The sequence below is a fragment of the Sus scrofa genome, chromosome 14 (assembly GCF_000003025.6).
Source record: "Sus scrofa isolate TJ Tabasco breed Duroc chromosome 14, Sscrofa11.1, whole genome shotgun sequence".
NCBI classification, from domain to species: Eukaryota; Metazoa; Chordata; class Mammalia; order Artiodactyla; family Suidae; genus Sus; species Sus scrofa.
The window spans coordinates 85,569,141-85,593,480 of record NC_010456.5 but is presented as its reverse complement, the minus strand read 5'-3'; the positions used below and the strand labels follow the sequence as shown (position 1 = coordinate 85,593,480).

The following is a 24,340-nucleotide window of genomic DNA, read 5'->3' as shown; positions in this document are numbered from 1 at the left end:
TGAGGATGCAGGTTCAATCCCTAGTCTCACTCAGTGGTTTAAAGATCTGGCATTGCTGCAAGCTGTGGTGTAGGTCGAAGATGCAGCTCAGATCCTGCATTGCTATGGCTTCAGCTGCAGCTCCAATTTGATCCCTAGCCCAGGAACTTCCATATACCCCAGATGCAGCCCTCAAAAGAAAAAACAAAAACAAAACATAACAAAAGTTTGTTCTGTGAAAGATACTTTTATGAGAATGAAAAGACAAGGTACAGACTGGGAAAAAACATCTGTAAAACACATATCTGATAAAAGACATACCCAAAATATAAAAGGAACTCTTAAAAAACTCAACATTAAGAAATTAATTTTAAAATGGTCAAAAGACTTAAACTGACACTTCAACAAAGATACACAGATGACAAGTATATGAAAAGATGCTCAACATCATTCACCATGGAGGGAACTTCAAATTTAAAACAATAAGACACGTGTATTAAAACCGACTAAAATCCAAAACACTGACAATACCAATGGCTGGTGAGGATGCAGAGCAACTGGAACTCTCACTCCCTGCCAGTGGGAATACAAAATGCTACAGCTACTCTGTAAAACAATTTGGCAGTTTCTTGCAAGGCTAAACAGTCTTAGTACATTACTGAGCAATTGCATTCTTTGGTATTTTCCCGAGTTGAAAACACTTGTTCACAGAAATACCTAAACATGAATATTTATAGCAGCTTTGGTCAAAATGGCCAAAAATGAAGCAACCGACATATCCTTTGATAGCTGAATCAGAGATAAACTGTGGTACAGCCATACAATGTAGTATTATTCATTAATAAAAGGAAATCAGGTGACAAGCCACAAAAAAACATGGATGAATCCTAAATGCATACTGCTAAATGAGAGAAGCCAGTATGAAAAAGCTATATGGTGTATGATTTCAATTATACAATACTGTTAAAAATGCAAAATTGGAGTTCCTGCTGTAGTACAGTGTCTCTGCAGCGCCAGGACACAGGTTTAAATCTCAGCACAGTGCAGTAGGTTAAAGGATCTTGCATGGCCAAAGCTGTGGCATAGGTGCAACAGCAGTTCAGATCTGATCCCTGACTGGGAACTCCATATGCCACGGGGCAGCCAAAAAAGAAGAAAAGAAAAAAGGCAAAACTCTAGAGATGGTCTATACATTAGTGTTTTCAAGAGGTTCATTGCGGGGAGAATTAGATGAAATACAGGGGCTATTTTAGGATGGTGAACCTATTTGTGATACTGTAATGGTGAATACAAGACATTAAGTATTTGTCAAAATCCAATGATCTTTATAGCACAAAGAGTAAACCTTAATGCATACAAATAAAAAAAAGTTTAAAAAAAAAAACCTCATTGAAGGAGGTGAGGGGAAGAAAGGACTGTCCTAAATAACTTTGGAAATAAATGGAGTCTATATAAGACCAAAGGCAGAGGCATTCTATAATAGTCTAACTGATAAAGGTATTTACTTTGGTGCTCTAAATTAACACTTTTTTTGAAATGACTACTCATTCAGGCTATAATAGCAATTCAACAACTTGTGACTTCATTTAATTAGTAAAAAGCATTTACTCCTTAGCCTCAGTGTCCTCATTAACCATAACTAGTTTATAATATCTACATGAGCTAACTCACAAAATTTAGTATTTTCTTCATAAATATTACTAATTACTCATATACTCTATGCTAGGTACTATGCTAGGTAAAAGGGACTTGGTAGTGAACAAATTACTTTTTTTTTTTTTAACAAACTTTTAAGTTTACTAACTTTTTCTCTGAAACACAGGCTCTGACCCAGGAGGAGTTTAGAGAGTCCAATAACTCCATTTTGATGGAAAAAAAGAAAAAATGCTCAGAAAAAATTACTTTGCTCATAGTCCCAATACATAGGAAGTGTGTATAAAGATCTGAAATACAGACACTGATATAACTTTTTTTTTTTTTTTTTTTTTTTTGCCTTTTCTAGGGCTGCACCTGCAGCATATGGAGGTTCCCAGGCTAGGGGTCTAATTGGAGCTGATGCTGCTGGTCTACACCAGAGCCACAGCAATGCGGGATCTGAGCCATGTCTGTGACCTATACCACAGCTCGGCAATGCCAGATCCTTAACCCACTGAGCCAGGCCAGGGATCGAACCTGCAACCTCATGGTTCCTGGTTGGATTTGTTAACCACTGAGCCACAATGGGAACTCCCTGATATAATATTTGTTATGTCTGTCTTACACTATTCTAAAATCTGATTTGCAAATGTCACATGTTTTTTTGTTTGTTTGTTTTTTCTTTAATGGCTGCACCTGCAGCACATGGAAGTTCCCAGGCTAGGGACTGAATCAGAGCTGCAGCTGCAGGCCTACACCACAGCCACAGCAGCACCAATCCAAGCCACATCTGTGACCTACGCCAAAGCTTGTGGCAAAGGTGGATCCTTAACCCACTGATCGAGGCCAGAGATCAAACTTGCATCCTCAAGGAAACCACACTGGGTTCCTTAACACACTGAGACACAACGGGAACTCCTCGTTTGTCTTTCTGATTTGAGATACAAAACTTTCCTTCCTTTCTACTTTCTTAATTCTGTAACTAACTTCATCTGTACTATCCACTTCACAATTTATTAGCAATGCAATTACTCCTCTCAAGTACAACATGATTTTGTAATCCCTCCATGTCACCATACATGCTATTTCTTATGCCTAAAATGCTCACCCTCTCTTTTCCTTGACCAATTGATCAACTTTGTATCCATCTTCAAAATTCAACTCAACTCAGATATCACTTCCTCTTAGCATATCATTCATATGCTAACACAGCATGCATGATATCACTTAAAAACTATATTTATGATTATCTATTTATAAGTTTGCCTGTCATACTAGATTTTGAATTAGGGACCAAAAAAGACTTTTACATATTCAGTACCTTTGGAACTTAATAGTATCTGAAACATAGTAGAAGCTCAATAAACAATTACTGAATCCAACTTCATATTAAATAGATTTAGTCTAGACAAAACAATATGGAGTGAAGAAAAATATGCTTAAAGGGTCGCAACAACAATATATGATAAATTTAAACTTATTTATTTATTTATTTATTTATTTATTTTTGGTCTTTTTGCCATTTCTTGGGCCGCTCCCATGGCATATGGAGGTTCCCAGGCTAGGGGTCAAATCGGAGCTGTAGCCACCGGCCTATGCCAGAGCCACAGCCACGCGGGATCTGAGCCGTGTCTGCAGCCTACACCACAGCTCACAGCAACGCCGGATCCTTAACCCACTGAGCAAGGCCAGGGATCGAACCCACAACCTCATGGTTAAACTTTTTGTTAAAAATTAAATCAACAGGTCAAAAGGAAGCCATGCTAGTAATTAAATGCACATGGGAGATTCGCCAAGTCTGGCCCCAAAAATGTGAAATTAAGAAAAATTTAGTTTCCTCATCTCATTCTGCCCCCTTATCTATAAAACAGTCAACTGAGTTGGATTAGATTCCTTCTATGCCATTAAGTCTTATATTCTGCATCAGAACATACTGAAAGTATCAATATCAGTTTAAGATTTTCATTTACCTATATTAGGACGGTCTCAACTTTCTGTAAGCTGTCCCTTTAGTTACTTGCAACTTGCTATTATGACACGTGGTACCTTAGAAACTTACTTTGTAAATAGGTTATGTCATAATGTGTACAGAAAATAATGAATAATATTAAACATTATATCTAGTTTGAGTTTCTACTTCTTTTGAATTAAATGACATACCATTATGGCACCCACTTCAACAAACATATAATGAATATTTATTGCCAAAAACCTAAAAGAGTGATAAGAGAGAGTGAAATATCAACTATATTCAAGGCACATAGTAGGAACTGGAGATTAAAAGAAACTAGATAGACTTGTATAAAGTAAGAAAGGACCATGGAGAGCCAGTCAAGGAGTTTAGATTTGACATTATAAGGAATGGGAAAACCAACAGGAAAATAACAACTCAAACTGGCAATTCAGGATGATTCTGAGGATCTGAGAATGAATGAGAGCAATAGTACTAATCATAATGTCTGAAAGTGGGGAGGTGATACCTTTTTCCTCTATGCTCAATGAATAACAGAATTTCAACAGCTGAACTCTCATTAAACCTGTTTCCAAAACTGCTGGACCCTCTACATCTCAACTCTGCCACCACCTTGGCCCAAGCCACTACCTTCCCTCACTTGCATGATAGCTTCTGGCATACTGTCTACCTCCCTTCTAATTCGATCTTTATATGGAGCATTTTAAAAATATAATTTGAATTGTGTCCCTGTCCAGCTTGAAATCCCTCCAACAGCTTGTCTTTAATTTTTAGGGTAAAGATCCAAACCTGCTAAGCTCCATAAAAGCTCTATACAATAGCCTCTTCTCTCCTGCCACTCCTCCCCATTGTTTCAGTTCTCAGCCCATACTGGCCTTTTCATATTTCCTCAAACATTCCATGATCCCTTCCTACCTCAAGGCATTTCCATATGCCATTTACTAAAAACACCTAACATTCTTCCAATTACATATACCCTTTTTACCTCCTGTATTCCTGGACCAACTTAGCCTAAACATCATTTCCTGAAAAAGCCTTAGCTAAAACCACACCAGACCAATTTTCCAATAATACACTTTCACACTTTGTGATTCTCCTTTGTGACATTTTTCCCACTTATCAGTTGAAGCTAATTAGTTAAATATTTCAACTACATGTGCCTCAACAAAATATAAGCCCGAACAGAACCCATAGCTGTCTTGGTCACTGTGTTCTCAATGCTTTGCACATAGTAGTCACTCAAATATGTTAAATGGATTGATGGATACCGTCCACTGGGGGCCAGAGGAAGAACGTTATAGCAATGACAACAGAGAAAACTGAGTGCCCAAAAGGTTTCCACAGATTTATATTTGCTTTACAAAGTTAATTTCTGGATCTTTAAAATTATCTGCAGCATTCTAATGTAGGAGTCAGCAAACTTTTCCTTAAAGGCCAGATAGTAAATGTTTTTGGTTTGTGTGCAATACAGTCTGTGATGCAACTATGCAATATTACCACAGTAGCATGAAAGCGGCCACAGACTGTAGGTAATTTAAACTTTACATGTACAAAAATTTATTTACAAAAATAGGTGGGCAGCTTGAAGGCTGTATCTTGCTGTCCCCTGTTAATACATTCTGAAGAAAAAGGAGACAGAAATTAAAGCCAAAAATTTTTCCTTTACATTTTAAACTCATAAGAAGCTTTTCTTGAAATACCATACAAACCTCCCCAAACTCTGAACCTGAAATAGGTCAGCATGGAACCTTCCTTTAATGGCCACAAGTATATTCCCTCTCTTAATGTGGATCATGAGTTTCTGCTGAGGTAGCAACAGTCTCTTTCTTCACATGTATTTCTCAGTAACCAGTAGTAACACACATGAAAATTTTAAAATATATGCTGAACAAATAAATGAACCAAAAAGAGCAAATATACAAATGAAATCCTCCATATATTAGCTTTTTTCCCCTTTCTTTTCCCCAGTCTACTATAGTTCAGTGCAGAAATGAGTAAGAGGGGAAGCAGATGACTTTTTGTTTTCATTTTCAAAAAGAGATTATTCTCCAGTAATTGCATATTAATCATTTTCCAAAAGGCTGACATCTGATAACAAACAGAAAACCAGAGGACAGCAGTAAACAGGTAGAGCAGTGTCCCCCTTATCCAAATAGGATACTTTGCAAGATTCCCTGTGGATGCCTGTAACCACAGATAGTACCAGACAAAACAAACACCGTGTTTTTTCCTGTACATATAGACCTATGATAAAGTTTAATTTATAAATTAGGCACAGTAAGAGATCAGTAATAACTAACAACAAAATTAAACAATTATAAAAATATACTGTAATAAGTTATATGAATGTAGTCTCTCTCTTCTCTCTCAAAATATCTTACTGTTCACTTTTAATGCCCTTTTTTTTCTTTTTAGGGCGGCACCCACAGCATATGGAGGTTCCCAGGCTAGGAGTCTAATTGGAGCTGATGCTGCTGGCCTACGCCAGAGCCACAGCAACACGAGATCCAAGCCACATCTGTGACCTACACCACAGTTCACGGCAACACCGGATTCTTAACCCACTGAGCAAGGCCAGGAATCGAACCTATGTTCTCATGGATACTAGTCAGATTCGTTTCCACTGAGCCACAAGGAGAACTCCACCTTTTTCATCTTAACGAAGCACTTACCATGCACTGTGGCCCTAACTTTTGCAGTCTGAGGTACATGACTAGCACAAACTTCTTTTTCCTTTACAATTTCACACATAGAAGATTTGTTCTTATCTAGGTCTTGGCAACTTCAGCATATACTTTTCCTTTCCTTACTATGTCAGGAACACTTACCATTTCATTGAAGAAAGCAGTCTTTTGCTTCTCTTTGGCATATCCAAATTGCCAGTATCACTCCTCTTAGGCTTTGGGGCCATTATTAAATAAAACGAGGGTTATGTAAACTCAAGCACTATGATACTATAAGAGTCAAAAGTATAGCTATGAAAGTAGCCTCATGGACCACAGACCAAAATTTGGGGCTTTATTCTAAACTGAAACAATACAATTTAAACATAAATAGGAGTTCCTGTCTCGGCTCAGCAGAAACAAATCTGATTGGTACACTGTTCAGATCTGGCGCTGCTGTGGCGTAGGCCAGAGGCTACAGCTCCAATTCAACCCCTAACCTCCATATGCCTCATGTGCCACCCAAAAAAAACAACAAACAGGAGTTCCCATCATGGCACAGAGGAAAAAAATCTGACTAGGAATGAGGTTGTGAGTTTGATCCCTGGCCTCGCTCAGGGGGTTAAGGATCCGGCATTGCCATGAGCTGTGGTGTAGGACAGGTCGCAGACGCGGCTCGGATCTGGTGTTGCTGTGGCTCTGGCGTAGGCCAGCAGCAACAGCTCCAATTAGACCCCTAGCCAGAAAACTCCGTATGTCATGGGTACAGCCATAAAAGGACAAAAAAAAGACCAAAACAAAAAAAAAGACAAACATAAATAACAAAGAACCTAATATTGATTCAAGATCTAAGGTAAAACCTGACTGAAGGATGACATAAACATCAGAAAATTAGAAATTCACTAAGTAAATTAAAATTTTTAAATATAATTCATATCACTGGACCTTATCTAGGTTCTTAATTTCACTTCAAACTATGACAGGTTCTACCCTGGGACAGGAAAAAAGATGAATAAGACACAGGCCAGTTCTTGCCTTCAAAAGTACCTCCCTGTAGGTGGGGAGACCAATACAGTGTAGTACATCAGAAGCAAATAAAGTGCTAAAACTAGAAGGAAGCAATATGGTTAGAAGCAGAGAGGAAGTAGTGATTAACTGTAATTCAAAGAACTATCTACCCACACTAAGTCAGAATTTGTGCAAAAAAAAAAAAAAAAAAAAAAAGATGAAAAACAGCAGTCTTCACTATTTAGCAGAAAGAAGAAAAGCAGAAAACCAGGACATGATTTAAGAGTGCCATGAGGTCCCATCACTGAACAGATAACCCTTAGGAGGTAGGAAGAGATAACAGATCTGAATAGAGCCTCAGAGGATGAATAAACTTGATATACAGAGGAAGCATGGGAAGAGAGCATGCTAGGCTAAAGAACAACACAGGGAAAGGCACAGAATGGGTACACTTAGAGAAATGTAAATTATCCCAAATGGTCTTTGCATGAGATGCAGGTAAGAGAGAAGCAGCATAAGATAAAAGGCCCCTGAACAAAGGGATTTAAAGCAGCATGATCTCACCAGAGTTTAACAAAATAGTAACAGTGGTATGAAAGACTGTTGAATGGGGTGGAAAACAAGCAGAAGGAAGCCAATTTTTTTGCCACCATCATTGGGATAATATATGTGAATACACTTTAAAAAGATTAAAGCATTCCCAGTGCCTTCCTTAAAGTAAAATAACCCAAGCTAAATTAAGAACACTGCTGCAAAATTAGAGAGTAACTTACAACTTATTGGGATTTCCTCTAAAATTTAAAATAAGACCAAATATGAAAAAAACAAACCAAATTTGATATTCTGGTATTCCTCTGCTATATTTCTGGGCTACAGGAAATTCCAAAATTCAGTGCTAAAAAACCTAGGGAATGTCTATTCCCACATAAATTACTGCCAAGAATATTATGACATTCATCATAGCTTTAAGTCTCAGTAAAGTCTAACAGCATCAGTTACCAAGGTAGAATCCCAAATTCTAGGCAGTTGTTCCTTTAGTAAAAACAGGTAAAGAACTGTGTAATAAAATATGTTAGCATCATAAGGCATAACTACTTAATGATATGTCAAAGGTGTTCAAGAAAGAGTCTGAATCTACATTTTAAAGTGAAAAATACTCTGTTTAAAGAATAAGAAAGTTAAACCTGCCTACTATGTGAAGATAGGTCAAGGCTGGTAAAACAGAAAAATAAAGCTAGACACTCTCAGGGATAACCTGGTTCAACCACATGTTTAGCTTTCTATAAAAATCCTTCCAAAAATAAAAGCACTCCATGTGATGATTTAAAATTATCAATCCCTAAATATTTTAGTGTTAGGAACTCAGTCATCATGACATTGAAATTCGACTCTTCTGCAATGAGAATTCTTATACTGGTCACAGCATTGAACCAAAGGAGTCTAAGTATGGTTCACTGTTCTAACAGCAGTGGAAAATGTTTTTGCCTCACACTGTGAACATATAATATGGTTCCGACAGTATCTGCTAGCCAAAAACAAACAAACAAAAAAGCTTTATTCATCTTCAAAAAGTTAAATATCAACTAAAAGTTTACTGATGTTTAAAATGCTCAGTTATCCTGAGTAGACATAAGGCTGAAAATCAAGAATACCAGACTGAGAGTATAACAGTCAGTAAGCTAGTTCCCAAACTATCAATATCAATTTACTCAATTCATCTGAAATTCAAATCTGATATAGGAGTTACTAACTGGTCCACAGCTACTTCAAATTATTACTATAAAAATATAAAACATGATAAATAAAAAAGACACCGCCCTTGCAGTGAGCAAAGATAACTTCAAATCATGACGTGTCAGAGTCCTCAAGACTGCTCCCCTGGTTAAATGGTTTTCAAGAAGGACTCACGGGACTCAGCAGTCACAGTCACAGCTAAGATCTGTTCCAGCAGAAGGACACAAAACAAAATAAGAAAAGGAAAAGACACATGGGATGAAGCTGAAGAAACGAAGTATATATAAGCTTCCAAGAGGCCTCTCCCAATGAGTCACAGTACTTAATTCTTTCAGCAACAAGCTGCGACAACACATGAAAGATGTTGTCTATTACAGATGTTCCTAAGAAATTCTGTGGTTTTTTATTGAGGGCTGGTGACATGGGCATCCTTTGCCTAGCACATACCAAGACTCTAGAGCCCCAGAAGGAAATCACGTGCACAGCAAAAACCACATGTGCAGCAAAAACCACACTGCCCAAACAGTTCAGTCACAGTGAACCATTCTCATCACTTAGGAAAAGTTTTGTATCACAATAAGGGAACTGTTTACCAGCAAAGGGCTGGCCTTTCTAAGGCTAGGCAATCTCAGGCCTGCTATGTTGTCTTTTTTTGCATAGCACCTCAAGTATATTACAAAAGAATATTAATGAAGGAACTCATTATGCCTCATACCAACTTCATATAAAGTCTTAATTGCAAAAATAAAAAATAAAAACAAAAAGAAAATGATAAATAGCTAACATTTATTGAGCTCTTGCCATTTCCCTGGCATATTTTATATGTATGACCTTATTTAATTTTCACAGCGATCCCCTGAGGTAGTCTAAGATGATACTCAGATCACTCAACAACAATTATCATTACCACGGCTGCTACAACACTCAGACATGTACTTCTAATATCAGCCCCAGAAGTAGGTACCACTCTTACCTCCATTTTTTTTCTTACCAAAAAAAAAAAAAAGGAACAGAGAATCCAAAGATTATACAATGAGTACATGACAGAGATGGGATTTTTAGTCTAGCTTGTTCCCCAGCTCTTAATCACTGCACAGTACTGTCTCTCAACATACTAAATACCTTGTGCAGCCCTGGGACAGAAAATTATGTCTTACACACACACACACTAAAAACTATAAATAAAAACATTACTAAGTTTATTTACATAAAAATCTAAAACTATGCATGGTAAAGGCAACAAAAAAAGTTAAAAGCCACTGGCTGAGAGATTATATGTGACACGTTTAAGAAGAATTAAATTCAGACCGCATAAGAAACTTTTTCTTATCAGTAAGAAAAAGATAAACAACTCAGTAGAAAAATCAGTAAAAATAAGTAATTCACATAAAAGGAAATCAAACAGCCAGTAAATATATGAAAAAAACTATAAAATAGTGATGTAAATGCAAATTAAAATGAGTTATCATTGCATACTCAGCTAAAATCTTAAAGTCAGATAATAGCCGAAGATGAGGATCAAGAGAAATCTTCAGTCACTGTTGAGACATATAAATCAGTAGAACCATTTTAGGAAGATAATCTGGCAGCATCTAGTAAAGCTGAAGATCCACATATCCTCTGATCTGGTAAAGCTATTCTTAGGATTATAATCTAGAGAAATCCTAACATATATGATCAAAGAGACATGAAGAGAATGTTCATTCTACACTGTGATTATTATTAGAGAGGAATAACTCAAATGTCCATTAGCAAAGGAACAGAGAGAAAAAAGTGGTATATTTACAAAACTTCATGGTGGTACAGCAGGTTAAGGATACGGCATTGTCACTGCTATGGCACAGGTTCTATACCTGGCCCATGAACTTCTGCATGCCACAGGTGCAGCCCCCCTCCAAAAAAGGTATATTTAAATGATATTATACTGTATTAAAACTAAATAAACTAGACTTATAACAGGAATACATGTATAGCACAAAACAATAAAACTGATTTTTAAAAAAGTTACAGAACACTATGTATCACTTATATAAGTTGTAAAATACACCTAAGAAACAATATGATGTGTTGTTCAGATACACAAACACATTAAAGGTTAAAATAAAAATGAAGATGGCCTATATAACATGACTTAGAATTCATGTTTTAAAGTAAGGCACATTAGAAGAAACTCATTCTTACATTTACACTAGGATGCTAACCAAAGAATTATTTACTAAATAATAAAACCTTCTCTTTATGAGAATCCATTCATATATCAGAAGAAAAAAAGGCTGAAAATCATATTCTAGCTTTCCATGTCATGAATTTTGGAAAAGAAAAAGCAAACTAGGAGTTCCTACTGTGGTGCAGCAGAAACGAATCCTACTAGTATCCATGAGGATGTGGGTTTGATTCCCGTCCTCCATCAGTGGGTTGAGGATCCCACGCTGCCATGAGCTGTGGTGTAGGTCGCAGGCGCGGCTCGGATCTGGCATTGCTGTGGCTATGGTGTAGGCCAGCAGCTGTAGCTCCGAATGGACCCCTGGCCTGGGAACCTCCATGTGCCGTGGGTGTGGCCCTAAAAAGAAAAAAGAAGAAAGAAAAAAGGAACAGAAATCCAATCTAGGCATTCCTGTTGTGGCTCAGCAGTTAACAAACCCGATTAGTACCTAGTATCCATGAGGACATGGGTTTGATCTCTGGCCTTGTTGAGTGGGTTAAAGGATCCGGTGCTGCCATAAGCTGTGGGGTAGGTTGCAGATGAGGCTAAGATCTGACTTTGCTGTGGCTGGTGTAGGCTGGTGGCTACAGCTCTGATTCGACCTCTAGCTTGGGAACTTACATATACTGTGGGTACGGACCTAAAAAAGGAAAAAAAAAAAGAAAGAAAAGCAAAAGACAGATTGCATTTTTTAAAATAATAACCTATTTACTATATGTCAAAAAAATTGACAGTAAAAGGATGGAAAAAATATATATATATAAAACTGGTAAAATTTACTAATTCTGAAAAAAAATACTAATTTTGCCTTAAGACAAAAAGTATGAGGGTTAGAGAGGATTGCTAAATAATGACAAAGTCCAATTCACCAAGGAAACAATAGTAAACAGGTGCACATCTAATAAAATTAACTTAAAAGTATAATAAACAGAAAATTGATAGAATTTTAGAGCCAAAAATGGTAAACCCACCATCATGGTATATCTTTTCTCTTTCTTTCTTTTTTCTTTTTTTTTTTTTTTTTTTTTTTTTTTGCTGTGTATGAGTGTGTGAAGTTCCTGGGCCCGGAATGGAACCCGAATCATAGCAGTGACCTGAGCTGCTGCAGTGACAACACCGGATCCTTAACATGCTGTGCCACAAAGGAACTCTAGATCTTAACACACCCTTTTCAACTTTTGCCATCAATTCCCCATCCTTTCTCAGACTCTCTTCCTCTTAAATCTGAAGAGGACACAGAGACACCATTTTCTTCCAAAGCACAGAATGAACACTTCATCCTATATATAAAAGCCAAATGATCATGGGGGAAATTCATGGATCTTAGAGACTAAAGGTCAACCCAGGTATGTACTGAACTCCTCTAGGTTATTACATCATCTAAGATACAAGAACGAGGTGTCTGAAAAATGTCGGGTGGGTTACTACTGCCATCTGCTGGACAAAATGTTCACCTTCACTTCAATCATACTCAAATCTATTAAGAGCACACATAAGGCCCTAAACTGTAATCTTTTCTGGACTTTCTTTATCTAATGAAATAAAGATGCTGCCTCTAAATTAACTATATGTCCTCTCCATGTTTGTACAATTTAACATGCTTCTAGTAACAACATTTATTTTTTTCCAAGTCACAGGTTTATGAGTGTAGAAAACTATATCACCTGACATCCATCTAGAATTTAATATACCACAAAGACTACCAATTTTCCCATACAACTGCTGAAAAATCATATTCCATATACTGAGTAATTTCAGGGATTAACTCGAATCACATCAACTATACTTTACCCACATGGCATATAATTCACATTATTTGCAATTTTTCTTAAAATATGTATTTAAAATGTATGTTAAGTCTTCTGCTGTGCATCCATATCCAGTTCCCTTGCTTACCAGGCACACAGGAAAATTACACTTCCTGCCCACTCAGTACATAAGATTATTTCAGGTCACTATGTTATGAGTAAAAGTGCCATATGCCATCTGCAGGCCAAAGCAAGTAATTGCATTTATGTGAGACCCTCTGACATGCACTACCAGAGTGACACTGGGCCTCCAAAAGCCATGGTAAAGCCTCAAGATCAAACCAGCTCAGAACACTGAAGACATCTGTCCAGACCTACAATAGACATTTTAGAAGTAAAAAATAAACTTTTATTGTGTTAAGTCACTGAGACTAGTGCACTGAGAATGTTACCTCAGCACAGCCTAGCCTAGGGATTTTTAACAGCAGCTCTACTGATAACTTAGGCTGGATAATTCTTTGTTGTGGGTGCTATTCTGTGCATTACAACACATTAAGCAGTATCCCCAGTCTCTACCCATTAAATCCCAGCAGCACCCCTCAATGTGGAAACCAACAATGTTTTCAGACATTGCCTTTTCCTACTTTGAGAACCAGCAGCCTAGCTTAACCTGAACTATACCGTATGTCTACACGTACACATATATATGTGTGTGTGTATTTACTTATGTACAGACCCTTGAATAACACAAGGTTAAGGGTACTAACCCTCCTCACAGTCGAAAATCCACATATAATATACAGCCTGTTCTCCAAATACACTTTTCCTCCATATTTGCATCCACAAATTCAACCAACCACAAAGCGTGTAGTACTACAGTATTTACCATTAAAAAAAATTCACATATAAGTGAAACCTTGCAGTTCAAACCCATGTTGTTCAAGGGTATTATGAACATATATGTATGAGACCATAGTCAACTCAAGTGTCATATGACAAATATATGCTTTATTATGTATTAACATCACACGTCTTACAGGCCCTTAATAGAAATGAATTCCTACTTCTCAAACTAGGAGACTTCTTCATAAACTTAAAAAATCCAATCAGTATCCCAAGTCTCTGTATAATAAGGTAAACAAAATGTTCCGAAAGGGTATATAAATCCATACATACTATGCTGTTCATTTCAGAGGACTCATAGCTCCCAACTGGGTGGACATTTCCAATGGGCTCCAAGCCCTCTTCATCCCACATGTATGTCCCATCAGAGCTATCAGATGGAGAGAGTTCAAACGAAGAACCAGCTCTGTAATCTGTATCTGGTGAGATCAAGTTATTTCCAGAAGTATGTTTTGAACATTCACTCCTGTCTTCAATTGATGTTTTAAAAGAGAGAAAAAAAGTCATTAATTCACAAAAATACAATTATTTCTCAGGTTCAAGTTCTAATAAGCTCTAATAGTTTGATATACTATAGCAAAAAAGTTGGCAAAAAAGGCATTCATAACTAGCATCCTCTAAATTTAAATTAAAAAGACACAAAATCTTTAAAATAACCTACTGAAATGTTTCCTAATAAAGAAAATTCATTGAACCGCTTTTCACTTCTGCAATATTTCTAGAAATGTAAAAAGTCTCATATCATTTGAATATTTCCTAAGACATTTATTTTTAAGCACTGCCCAGGAAATTCCTTACTCTGTGTATATTATTTAATCTTGCAGTTGCCTCTTTATAAGGAAATAACTTAGCCAAGCAGTCACTCCTAACTAAAAGACTCTCTGACAGTCAAAGTCGTATGCACATCTCCAGGCATGGCCTAGTCCCCCAACCAGACTACATACCTATATCTAATTCCTCAGTCTGTTCTTTTTTCAGGCTATATGGGCACAGAGATATATTTCTGCCAGCACTGACACCAGGATTACCAAGTAAAAGAAGAAGTGTTTAACAGGTACTTTCTCACTTTCCTCAATTAAAAAATAAAGCTCCTCTGAAAGTACAACTATTAAGTTTGCTAGGCAAGAAATCTAAGTCCTCCTTCACAAAAATGAAAATTGCCTAGGATAAAAATTAGATCAGACATAACCTATATTAGGTTCATTCACCCTTTGGTATAGCTCCACTCAACAAATAGCAGTAATCTGCTACCATAAAGGAAGAGATTGCCACTGATGTGAGGAAGCAGGAGAAAAAATATTTCTTTTTTGGGTTGTTTTTTTTTAGGGCCACACCTGGGGCATATGGAAGTTCCCAGGCTAGAGATCAAATCAAGGTTGTAGCTGCCAGCCTACACCACAGTTCAAGCTATGTCTATGGCCTACACCACAGCTCACGGCAACACCAGATCCTTAACCCACTGAGTGGGGCCAGGGATCAATCCCACATCCTCATGGATACTAGCTGGGTTTGTTACCACTGAGCCACAAAAGGAACTCCCAAGAAAAAATAATTTTGAAGCAACCAGGAATAGGCCTGTGTATGACAAAGAACAAAGGTAAGACACCACAGGGGGAAAAATGTTTTTACAGATGATGTTTCAGAGTAAAAAACAGGACAAGGAACAAAAGTCATAAGGAAGGTAAATGTTGCCCCATTCCAATTTTATCTAGATCCATCCCTCCACGAAATTATCAGTATTGTGGAATTAAACAGAAGATTAATCCTTTTTTTTTTTTTTTTTTTTTTTTTTTGTCTTTCTGCCTTTTCTAGGGCCGCTCCTATGGCATATAGAGGTTCCCAGGCTAGGGGTCTAATCAGAGCTGTAGCCGCCAGCCTACACCAGAGCCACAGCAACGAAGGATCCGAGCTGCATCTATAACCTACACCACAGCTCACAGCAACACTGGATCCTTAACCCACTGAGCGAGGCCAAGGATGGAACCTGCAACCTCATGGTTCCTAGTCGGATTCGTTAACCACTGAGCCATGACAGGAACTCCAACAGAAGATAATTCTAAATGTAAATTCAGTTATATTATCCAGGAGAATGCAAAAAAATAAGGACATTAATATTTACCAGAGACACTTATATCTATCCACTCTTCAGTTTTAATGAAGGATTTTTCATTTTCCTTAGGGGAATCAAATATATCCTTTGGTGGTACATTTTCATGCTTTTCTTCTTTGAGAGAAATTTCCTCTGGAGTTATTCTAGTTCTGTTGGAGTCTTCCATATCTATAAAATCATCACTAAAGTCTTCACTTAGATCATTCTTATCAGAAGATGACAAAGAAGACAAGGAAATGTCATCCACATCATCACTCAAGTATCTAATTTTAGCATCATGCTTCACGGTCTGGTCATTTTCTGTTCTGTAACTATCATTTTCAATTAGTTCTTGGTCCTTATTAGCAGCTCTGTCTTTAGTCACAAGTGTATCATCTTCCTCTATACATGTGTCAGCAGGTGAATTTTTATTACCATCAACTGTGATAGTTCCAGAAAATGGCGGTCGGCTAGATTTCAGTAAAGAGGGGTGAACCATCCTGTAACCCAAAGTGGAAGTTACACCTGGGCCATTTGGTAAAGCCAACTTCTTTCCACCAGCAGCATAAGGCCTATTAAACCCATACCCTAAATGTTCATTCCCATTGAGTACTTCCGTCTGTCGGGAATTTCTTGTTAGCATACTTGACCTCAGAGGCACTCTAATGGGTGGCTGTTGGTTCTGATAAGGCTTTGTAAGATCTGCAGCTCTATTGAAGGAATGTGATCTGGTTATAGATGAAGGTGGAAGGAATGAATTCTGAATGGAATGTGAAAAACTTTGTGACCTTACCATTTTTTCACAAGCAAGAGATTTAATATTATCTAGGGATTGTGCTAAGCTTTCTCCAGAACTGCTTCTGGTAGCACAGGAGTTTGCTCTAGGCCTTTGTATGCTACCAGTTGATCGGTTTCCATAAAATCCATTCAACTGTGATTTTGGAGCACTGACTGAAGCATACGAAGTCCTTCCTAATAATGTGCCTTTGGTGAATTTACCCAAATTAGATGGTCCAGACAAAGACTTTTGATTTAACTCCTCTGTAGATGACACAAACATAGTTGTTGGCTTCGCTAATTTTGATGTGAATAAAGAGATACTTTTCAAACCTCCCTTTATCCCATTTTTATCAAATACTCCTTGAGTAGGTACATGTTTTTCAGGATCAATTACTTTATCATGTGAACTCTGAGTATTGTTAGGTTCCTCAGGACTTTGTGCACTAAACTGGTATTTATTTGCCGTTCTCCAATTGAATGAATGGGACGATGAACAATCAGAGCCATTATTTTTGATGAAACTTTTGATGTTGCTACTCTTTGACGTTCCCAATAAATTAACAGGTTTTCCATTTGGCATTGGCTGCAGTGTACTTCTTACAGATTTTGTTCCATACTTTGGCAACCTGGAACCCAAAAAAGTCTTGATTTGTGTTTTTTCTTCCATGAGCTATATGGTGCATTTGTTCTTAAAATTTGACAGAATCTGAGGAGACAAAACAGCAGATTGAACATTCTTAAATAAGGATAATTACATGATTATTACATAATATGAATACATATCTTAAATAATTAAACGTGGCAAAGCCCAAAAGCTACTCGTGATTCCTACAGATCTCTTAATAAATACTGAATGCACAAATTAATAACTTTATGTTAGAAGAAAATATAGAACATTTTGGTGAACACTTTATAAATTTGGGCTATGGATGGTAATAGCAAAATCCAGAAATAATAAAATTAGACTATTGAATTTGTACTAAAAAAAAATTTCAACAGCACATTTTCCAATTTCTAATCCAAATTATTTTTTTCATTTTCAGTAATATTATTTGTTAAAAATAAAAAAGTGATCTTGTTTTTCTTTTTAAAGCATACATGATCTTATAAAAACTGGAATACATATTAAAATCTTCATTATTAAAGTTATGGGAAGGCTGTTCCAGTAAGTGGCCTGAGGTGACCTCTAAAAATGGCTCACTATTCACTTGACCCAGAAAACCCCACAAAATCATGCAAATGAAGATGTTCAAATCTTCGTGTTCACTTTAAAAACACTCGTGAAACTGCCCAGGCCATTAAGGGTATGCATATTTGAAAAGCCACCAAGTATCCAAAGGACGTCACTCTACAGAAGCAATGTGTGCCATTCCGTTGTTACAATGACAGAGTTCATAGGTATGCCCAGGCCAAACAGTGGGGCTGGACACAGGGTCAGTGGCCCCAAAAGAGTGATGAATTTTTATCACACATGCTTAAAATTGCAGAAAGTAATGCTAAACTTAAGGGCTTAGATGTGGATTCTCTGGTCATTGAGCACATCCAGGTGAACCAAGCCCCCAAGATGTGGTGCAGGACTTACAGAGCTCATGGTCAGATCAACCCTTACATGAGTTCTCCCTGCCACATTGAGATGATTCTTACTGAAAAAGAGCAGACTGTTCCTAAGCCAGAAGAGGAGGTTGCACCAAAGAAAAAGATATCCCAGAAGAAACTGAAGAAGCAAAAACTTATGGCCAAGGAATAAATTTCACAAAAATAAATGCAAATAAAAGTAAAAAAAAAAAAAAAAGTTATGAGAAGGACGTTCGTAAAGAAACCAACAGCACAAAAAAAATTCTTCTGGCACTGAGGGCTACGCTATAAGCTGTCATTTTATGTAACTATCTCAAAAGAATTTCTATCTAGTAATATAATACACTACAGTTATTGGTAGGGTAAGAGGTAAAATGATTTATCACATTGATTAGCCCATTAATCTCAACCTCTCACATTTATTTTATAGGTAATAGAAAAACAACCAAAAGGTTCAATGAACATACAAGACCATAAAGCTGAAAACGAGTATCCTCTATTTAGGTAATTTTAATAAATTATATCATGTGATAAGATTACAAAGATGAGATAAAAATATTAAAATGTCCTAACATTAACAGAAATATAATACACTCGCTATATATTCACTGTGGTTAATATAAAAATGTTACAAGACCACACACAAGAGCAAAATTCAAATAAAAAGAAAAATATATGCCTCAGGGTCACTAGCGTTTTTAAAATTATGTACCTTAAGACACTGTGTTTAATTTTTTGTTTTTTTTTTAATTAGAGAAAAATGATTCCAAGTCTTCCCTGGCCTTAAAAATTAGAGTTCCTAGAGTACACATGTGTTATTAGTCATACCAAAAATAAGTATTTAGAAAATCATACTCACTTTTAAGTAAAGACAATGGATCAAACAGAATTACAGAACTTCCTATCCCAATAACTAATAAAAGGGACAGACTGTACACGTGTGTGTGTGTGTGTGTGTGTTTGTGTGTGTAATTTTTCAGCCAAAAACCCACCAGATGTAGTCAAAAAAGAAAATGTTTAAACTAAGAACCTTTAAACTTTAAAAAGTACTGGTCAGACCTTAGAAAACTAAATACAGAAATACCATATAATCCAGCAATCCCACTCCTGGGCATCTATCTGGGCAAAACTACATGCATTTTGTAAAAAGCTACATGCATTCTGTCCACTGCAGCACTATTCACAATAGCTAAAAATACATGGAAACAACCTAAATGTCCATCAACAGATGAATGGATTAAGAAGATGTGGTATATATACACAATGGAATACTACTCAGCCATAAAAAAGGACAAAACAATGCCATTTGCAGCAACATGGAACTAGAGACTCTCACACTAAGTGAAGTAAGTCAGAATGAGAAAGGCAAAAACCACATTATATCACTTATATCTGGAATCTAATATACAGTACAAATCAATCTATCTACAGAAAAGAAACAAACCCATGGACTTGGAGAACAGACTTGTGTTTGTCAAGGAGGAAGGGGGAAGGAGTGGGAGAGACTGGGAATTTGGGGTTAAGAGATGCAAACTATTGCATTTGGAGTGGATAAGCAATGAGATCCTGCTGTATAGCACAGGGAACTATATCTAATCACTTGGGATGAAATATGATAGAGGATAGTGTGAAAAAAAGAACGTATGTTCATGTATAACAACATGTATAACTGAGTTACTCTGTTGTACGGCAGAAATTGACAGAACATTGTAAATCAACTATAATAAAAAAAAATTTTATTTTATAATGATTTTTATTTTTTCCATTATAGCTGGTTTACAGTATTCTGTCAATTTTCTACTGTACAGCAGGGTGACCCATACATGTATACATTCTTTTTTTCTCACATTATTATGCTCCATCATAAGTGATGAGATATAGTTTCCGGTGCTACACAGCAGGAAAAATCTTTTAAAAATCTTTTAAATGGCTGTTATTCTTACAGAAATTAACTCAGAAAGGTTTTAAGAACCAAATTTGTATAATCAAGGTAAATGGCAAACAAAAACCGTTTAATAAAATAAGTTTATCTTCTCCTTTTTTCAATCAGTGGTAAGTACAATACAAGCATACATATTTATTCTATTACAGTAACATTCTAAAACGTATATAGGTTTACTGATCAAATAAACCAGTATTACTTACATACTATGTTTACGATTATGAAAATGCAAAACTTTAAATTTTAAATTGAATGATTATCCTGATAAACTTTTAGTTTACTTTTTATAGTCATGTCAACTTACAGATAGTTTCCAAGCACTTTATGGTAACTTAAATCCCTAGACTACCTTGTGGCACAGTGGGGTTAAGGGTCCAGCATTGTCAGTGCAGTGGCGGGAGTTGCTGCTATGGCTTGGGTTTTGATCCCTAGCCTGGGAACTTCCATGTGGTCATAGCCAAAAAAATTTAGACTCTACAGTAAAAATCATGATCAAACAGCAATACGTGCCATGAGCAAAAAAAGGGACAGTATATCCATGCCAGATGATTGCCATCTCCATTTTCTGATAATGATCTTTAGCACAAAATATACTCCACACCTACAAATACTTTCAGGATTACCAGAAAGAAATTGGTAATAATACTAGATATAAGGGTCATTCTGCATATCACTAAATAAAACACATTAGAGATTCTGTCCTCTGGTGAGTCAGTTTGTGAGTCAGAAAGGCTTTAACATTTCCCTGCCAGTCACAAGTAGACTGAGAACAGAACATTCTGTTCTTTTACTTCTCTATGCTTCTAGGTAACTATCTGAAACAAGGGCAATATATGTTATCTCCCAAGAACATCTTCAATATAACACAATAAGCCCACAAAAAAGACACACTGTTATTTACTACAAAGTGTTTGGGGGGATGGGGAGATGAGAACCTGACTGCACTATTTCCTATCAAGAATATTTATTGATTTCTAAATGCACAAATAATTACAACCTAAATGATATCAATCGTCTTGGACTGTGGTCGTGAGACTAAACTAATCTGACAGCTTAACTATAAAATTTTCATATCTGCTTATATTATGAATATTGTCACTTCATTTGTTGATGAGCTACCTGTCTTTAAGTATCATAAAAGTTTCTCCTACATTCTTTACAACTTTAAAATAAAACAGACAGGAGTTCCCGTTGTGGCTCAGTGGTTAACGAATCCAACTAGGAACCATGAGGTTGCAGGTTCTATCCCTGGCCTTGCTCAGTGGTTTAAGGATCCGGCATTGCTTTTAGCTGTGGTGTAGGTCGCAGATGCAGCTTGGCTTGGATACCTTGTTGCTGTGGTGTGGCATAGGCCAGCAGCTGTAGCTCTGATTCAACCCCTAGCTTGGGAACTTACATACTTCCATATGCTGCAAATGTAGCCCTAAAAAAGCAAAAAAAAAAAAAAAAGTAAATCAAAATTTTTTCATTTTAAAAGGAATCCACTGGAGTTACCACTGTGGTTCAACGGAATCAGCAGCATCTTGGGCGCTCTAAGACACAGGTTCGATCCCTGGCCCAGCACAATGGGTTAAGGAGGCACTTCCACAGCTGTGGCTTAGGTCCTGAATGTAGCTTAAATCTAACCCCTGGCCTAGGGAACTCCATATGCCAAAAATGAAAATAATAATAAAAGGAATCCACAATGAGATAAGAAGGGAGAAGCAGGAGCAAACATTACTGAGCACTTACATGAAAGGTACCAGGCTTACCACTTTGTCCTTGTTAACTGTTTAATCTTAACATTTTAAGGTGGTAGATTTCATCTCATTTTAAATAGATAAACCACAGTTCAGAAAAGCTAAAATACTTGTTCAAAGTCACAAGCTCATAAACTACTGAAGAGAATTCAGGTTCAAGTCTACTTGACTCTGGGATCCATGAAGTCTGTCTTCTTGACAAAGGAATAAAATATTGTGAGAGGTTTACTGATGGCTAGGGTCAAGAGTGAAGGAATAAACTGGATAGCTAAGGTTAGAAAAGCAGCATGAAGCCTGCAAAGAACCTAGGTATTAATTGATTAAAGAAGTTTTTGCAGGGGAACAAGTAAGAGCTTTCATTTTTTCAAACTCCTTTCATATCCATTACCTTATCATCTGAGGAACCACCCACTCACATTCTTTTTTTAGTTTTTCAAAGAGCTTTTTAGACAGTGTGAATTGCATGCATTTTTAGGGATTTTAAAGGCATAAATTCGCTAGAGTCCAAGGGCAATTAATTAACTGAACAACAATGCTAATGACATGTTCCTACCAGTCACTTCTTGAAACCTGCTTTCACATTCAAATAACTAATTTTTTTTTTTAATTTTTTTACCTTGTGTTACTCAACCCCTTCCCCCATATCCCCTTCTCCCATGTTTTTTGGCTGTCACCTATGTCAAACTGATTCAAAGCCTTGATTATAGCAATTAAATAAGCAAAAATAACACCTTCAAAAGCAAATGTTTAAAACAATACAACTTCATTCCAGATTCTTCATGATTTTAAAGAGTGCACACCAAGCTCAACACAAAACCCCATTTTTGTATCTAGCTACAACTTTTCACTCAGGCAGATAGGGATCAAAGCAACTTGTGAAAGTCTCAAAATGAATTTGGTGGTTTAAGAACATTAAATGAGGAGCTCCCGTCGTGGCGCAGTGGTTAATGAATCCAACTAGGAACCATGAGGTTGTGGGTTTGATCCCTGGGTTAAGGATCTGGCATTGCCGAGAGCTGCAGTGTAGGTCGCAGACGCGACTCAGATCCCGAGTTACTGTGGCTCTGGTGTAGGCCGGTGGCTACAGCTCCAATTAGCCTGGGAACTTACATATGCCACCGGGAGCGGCTCAAGAAAAGACCAAAAAAAAAAAAAAAAAGAACATTAAATGATGTTATTAAACATAAATTCAAAGTATATTACTTTCTGAAACTTTAAAAAACAGAATACTAGTAGGTAAAGAAGACTAGAAGCTCCCCTGACAAAGCCACAAATGGTCTCCCTCCAAATTTTATTATTTAGTTCAAGTAAAACTCAAAAATTGTGTAAGGCATTCAAATGAATGTGGACTCCTATCTCTTGACAAAAAGCCTAGCATTCCTGAGACCACACCACGTTTATGTTCCCTTCACTGGAGACCAAGTTCTTCGAGAACACAAATCATGCCTTTCACTCATCTATTTCCATACTGTGCCCCTCGGAAACAGGATGGTGTTTTACAAATCAGTTGAAAGTAAGAACAGCCATATCCCTTAACACTGACTTTCTGAGAATTTTGTTAGTTTTACTTCAAATCAACAATATAAACATTTATATGTATAAAGCATAACACAGCCTGACACAAAATAGGTAGTATATTTCAACTATTAACTGAGATCCTAAAGAACTATCAGTTTCAGTTTATAAACTGTTATTGATCTAGGTAAAATAGGTACCCAAATTCATGATACTAATTTTTCCTGCCCCTCCACAAACCACACTAGGTTATTAACCCATTGAAGGAGCCACTCTCTTCCCTGATGGCTTCCTTCTTGCACGATAATTTATCCTAATTTAGAATCTCAATCCTTACCTACATCCATGGCACCTAGCTCTTTCAGGTTTTTTCAAGAAACCTAAAACTTTTGGCATAAAAAATTATTTAAAAAAATAACTACATTACAAAAGAAATAGGACATGACACAGCAGTCTCAGTCTGATTGTGCTCTTTAAATGCTCTTTGTGTGATTAATTACAAGTATTTTAAATAATTACTCTGCAACTTTTAATAGAAGGAAGACACCCATACTTTAACATTTTTAAAAAGTAAAAAATCCTCAAACTAGGTAACAACATTTAACCAATCCCTAGAGGTACTGACACTGAGAATCCTCTTGATTTGGCAAAAATCAAAGTGATTTAAGTTAAATGCAATGTTTCCATCTATAAGTTGATCATGATGTAAGACATAAGGACCACTAAATATAAAAGCAATATTTTTGTGCTTAGACTAACTCAATTCAACTTCTTCCTATGCAGAGAAGCCCCACTGAGTTCACCACATACCTCCACCTCAGATTACTACACTTTTTACAACACTTTTTTATTAAG

The 24,340-nt window shown here is 36.7% G+C and overlaps 1 protein-coding gene and 1 pseudogene across 13 annotated transcripts in view; one reads left to right on the top strand and one right to left on the bottom strand.

Annotated features, from left to right (window-relative positions):
* CCSER2 (coiled-coil serine rich protein 2) overlaps window positions 1–24,340 on the bottom strand; it is a 133,809-nt gene that overhangs the window by 84,452 nt on the left and 25,017 nt on the right. For all 13 annotated transcript variants that reach the window (XM_021073340.1, XM_021073341.1, XM_021073342.1 and 10 more), the window contains exons 2-3: window positions 15,965–17,420; window positions 14,119–14,315 (exon numbers count right to left, since the gene is read on the bottom strand). In XM_021073340.1, the coding sequence (XP_020928999.1) occupies window positions 14,119–14,315; window positions 15,965–17,381 (1,614 nt within the window). In that variant the 5' untranslated portion in view covers window positions 17,382–17,420. The remainder of the gene's footprint in view (window positions 1–14,118; window positions 14,316–15,964; window positions 17,421–24,340) is intronic.
* LOC106506067 lies at window positions 17,428–18,592 on the top strand (annotated as a pseudogene).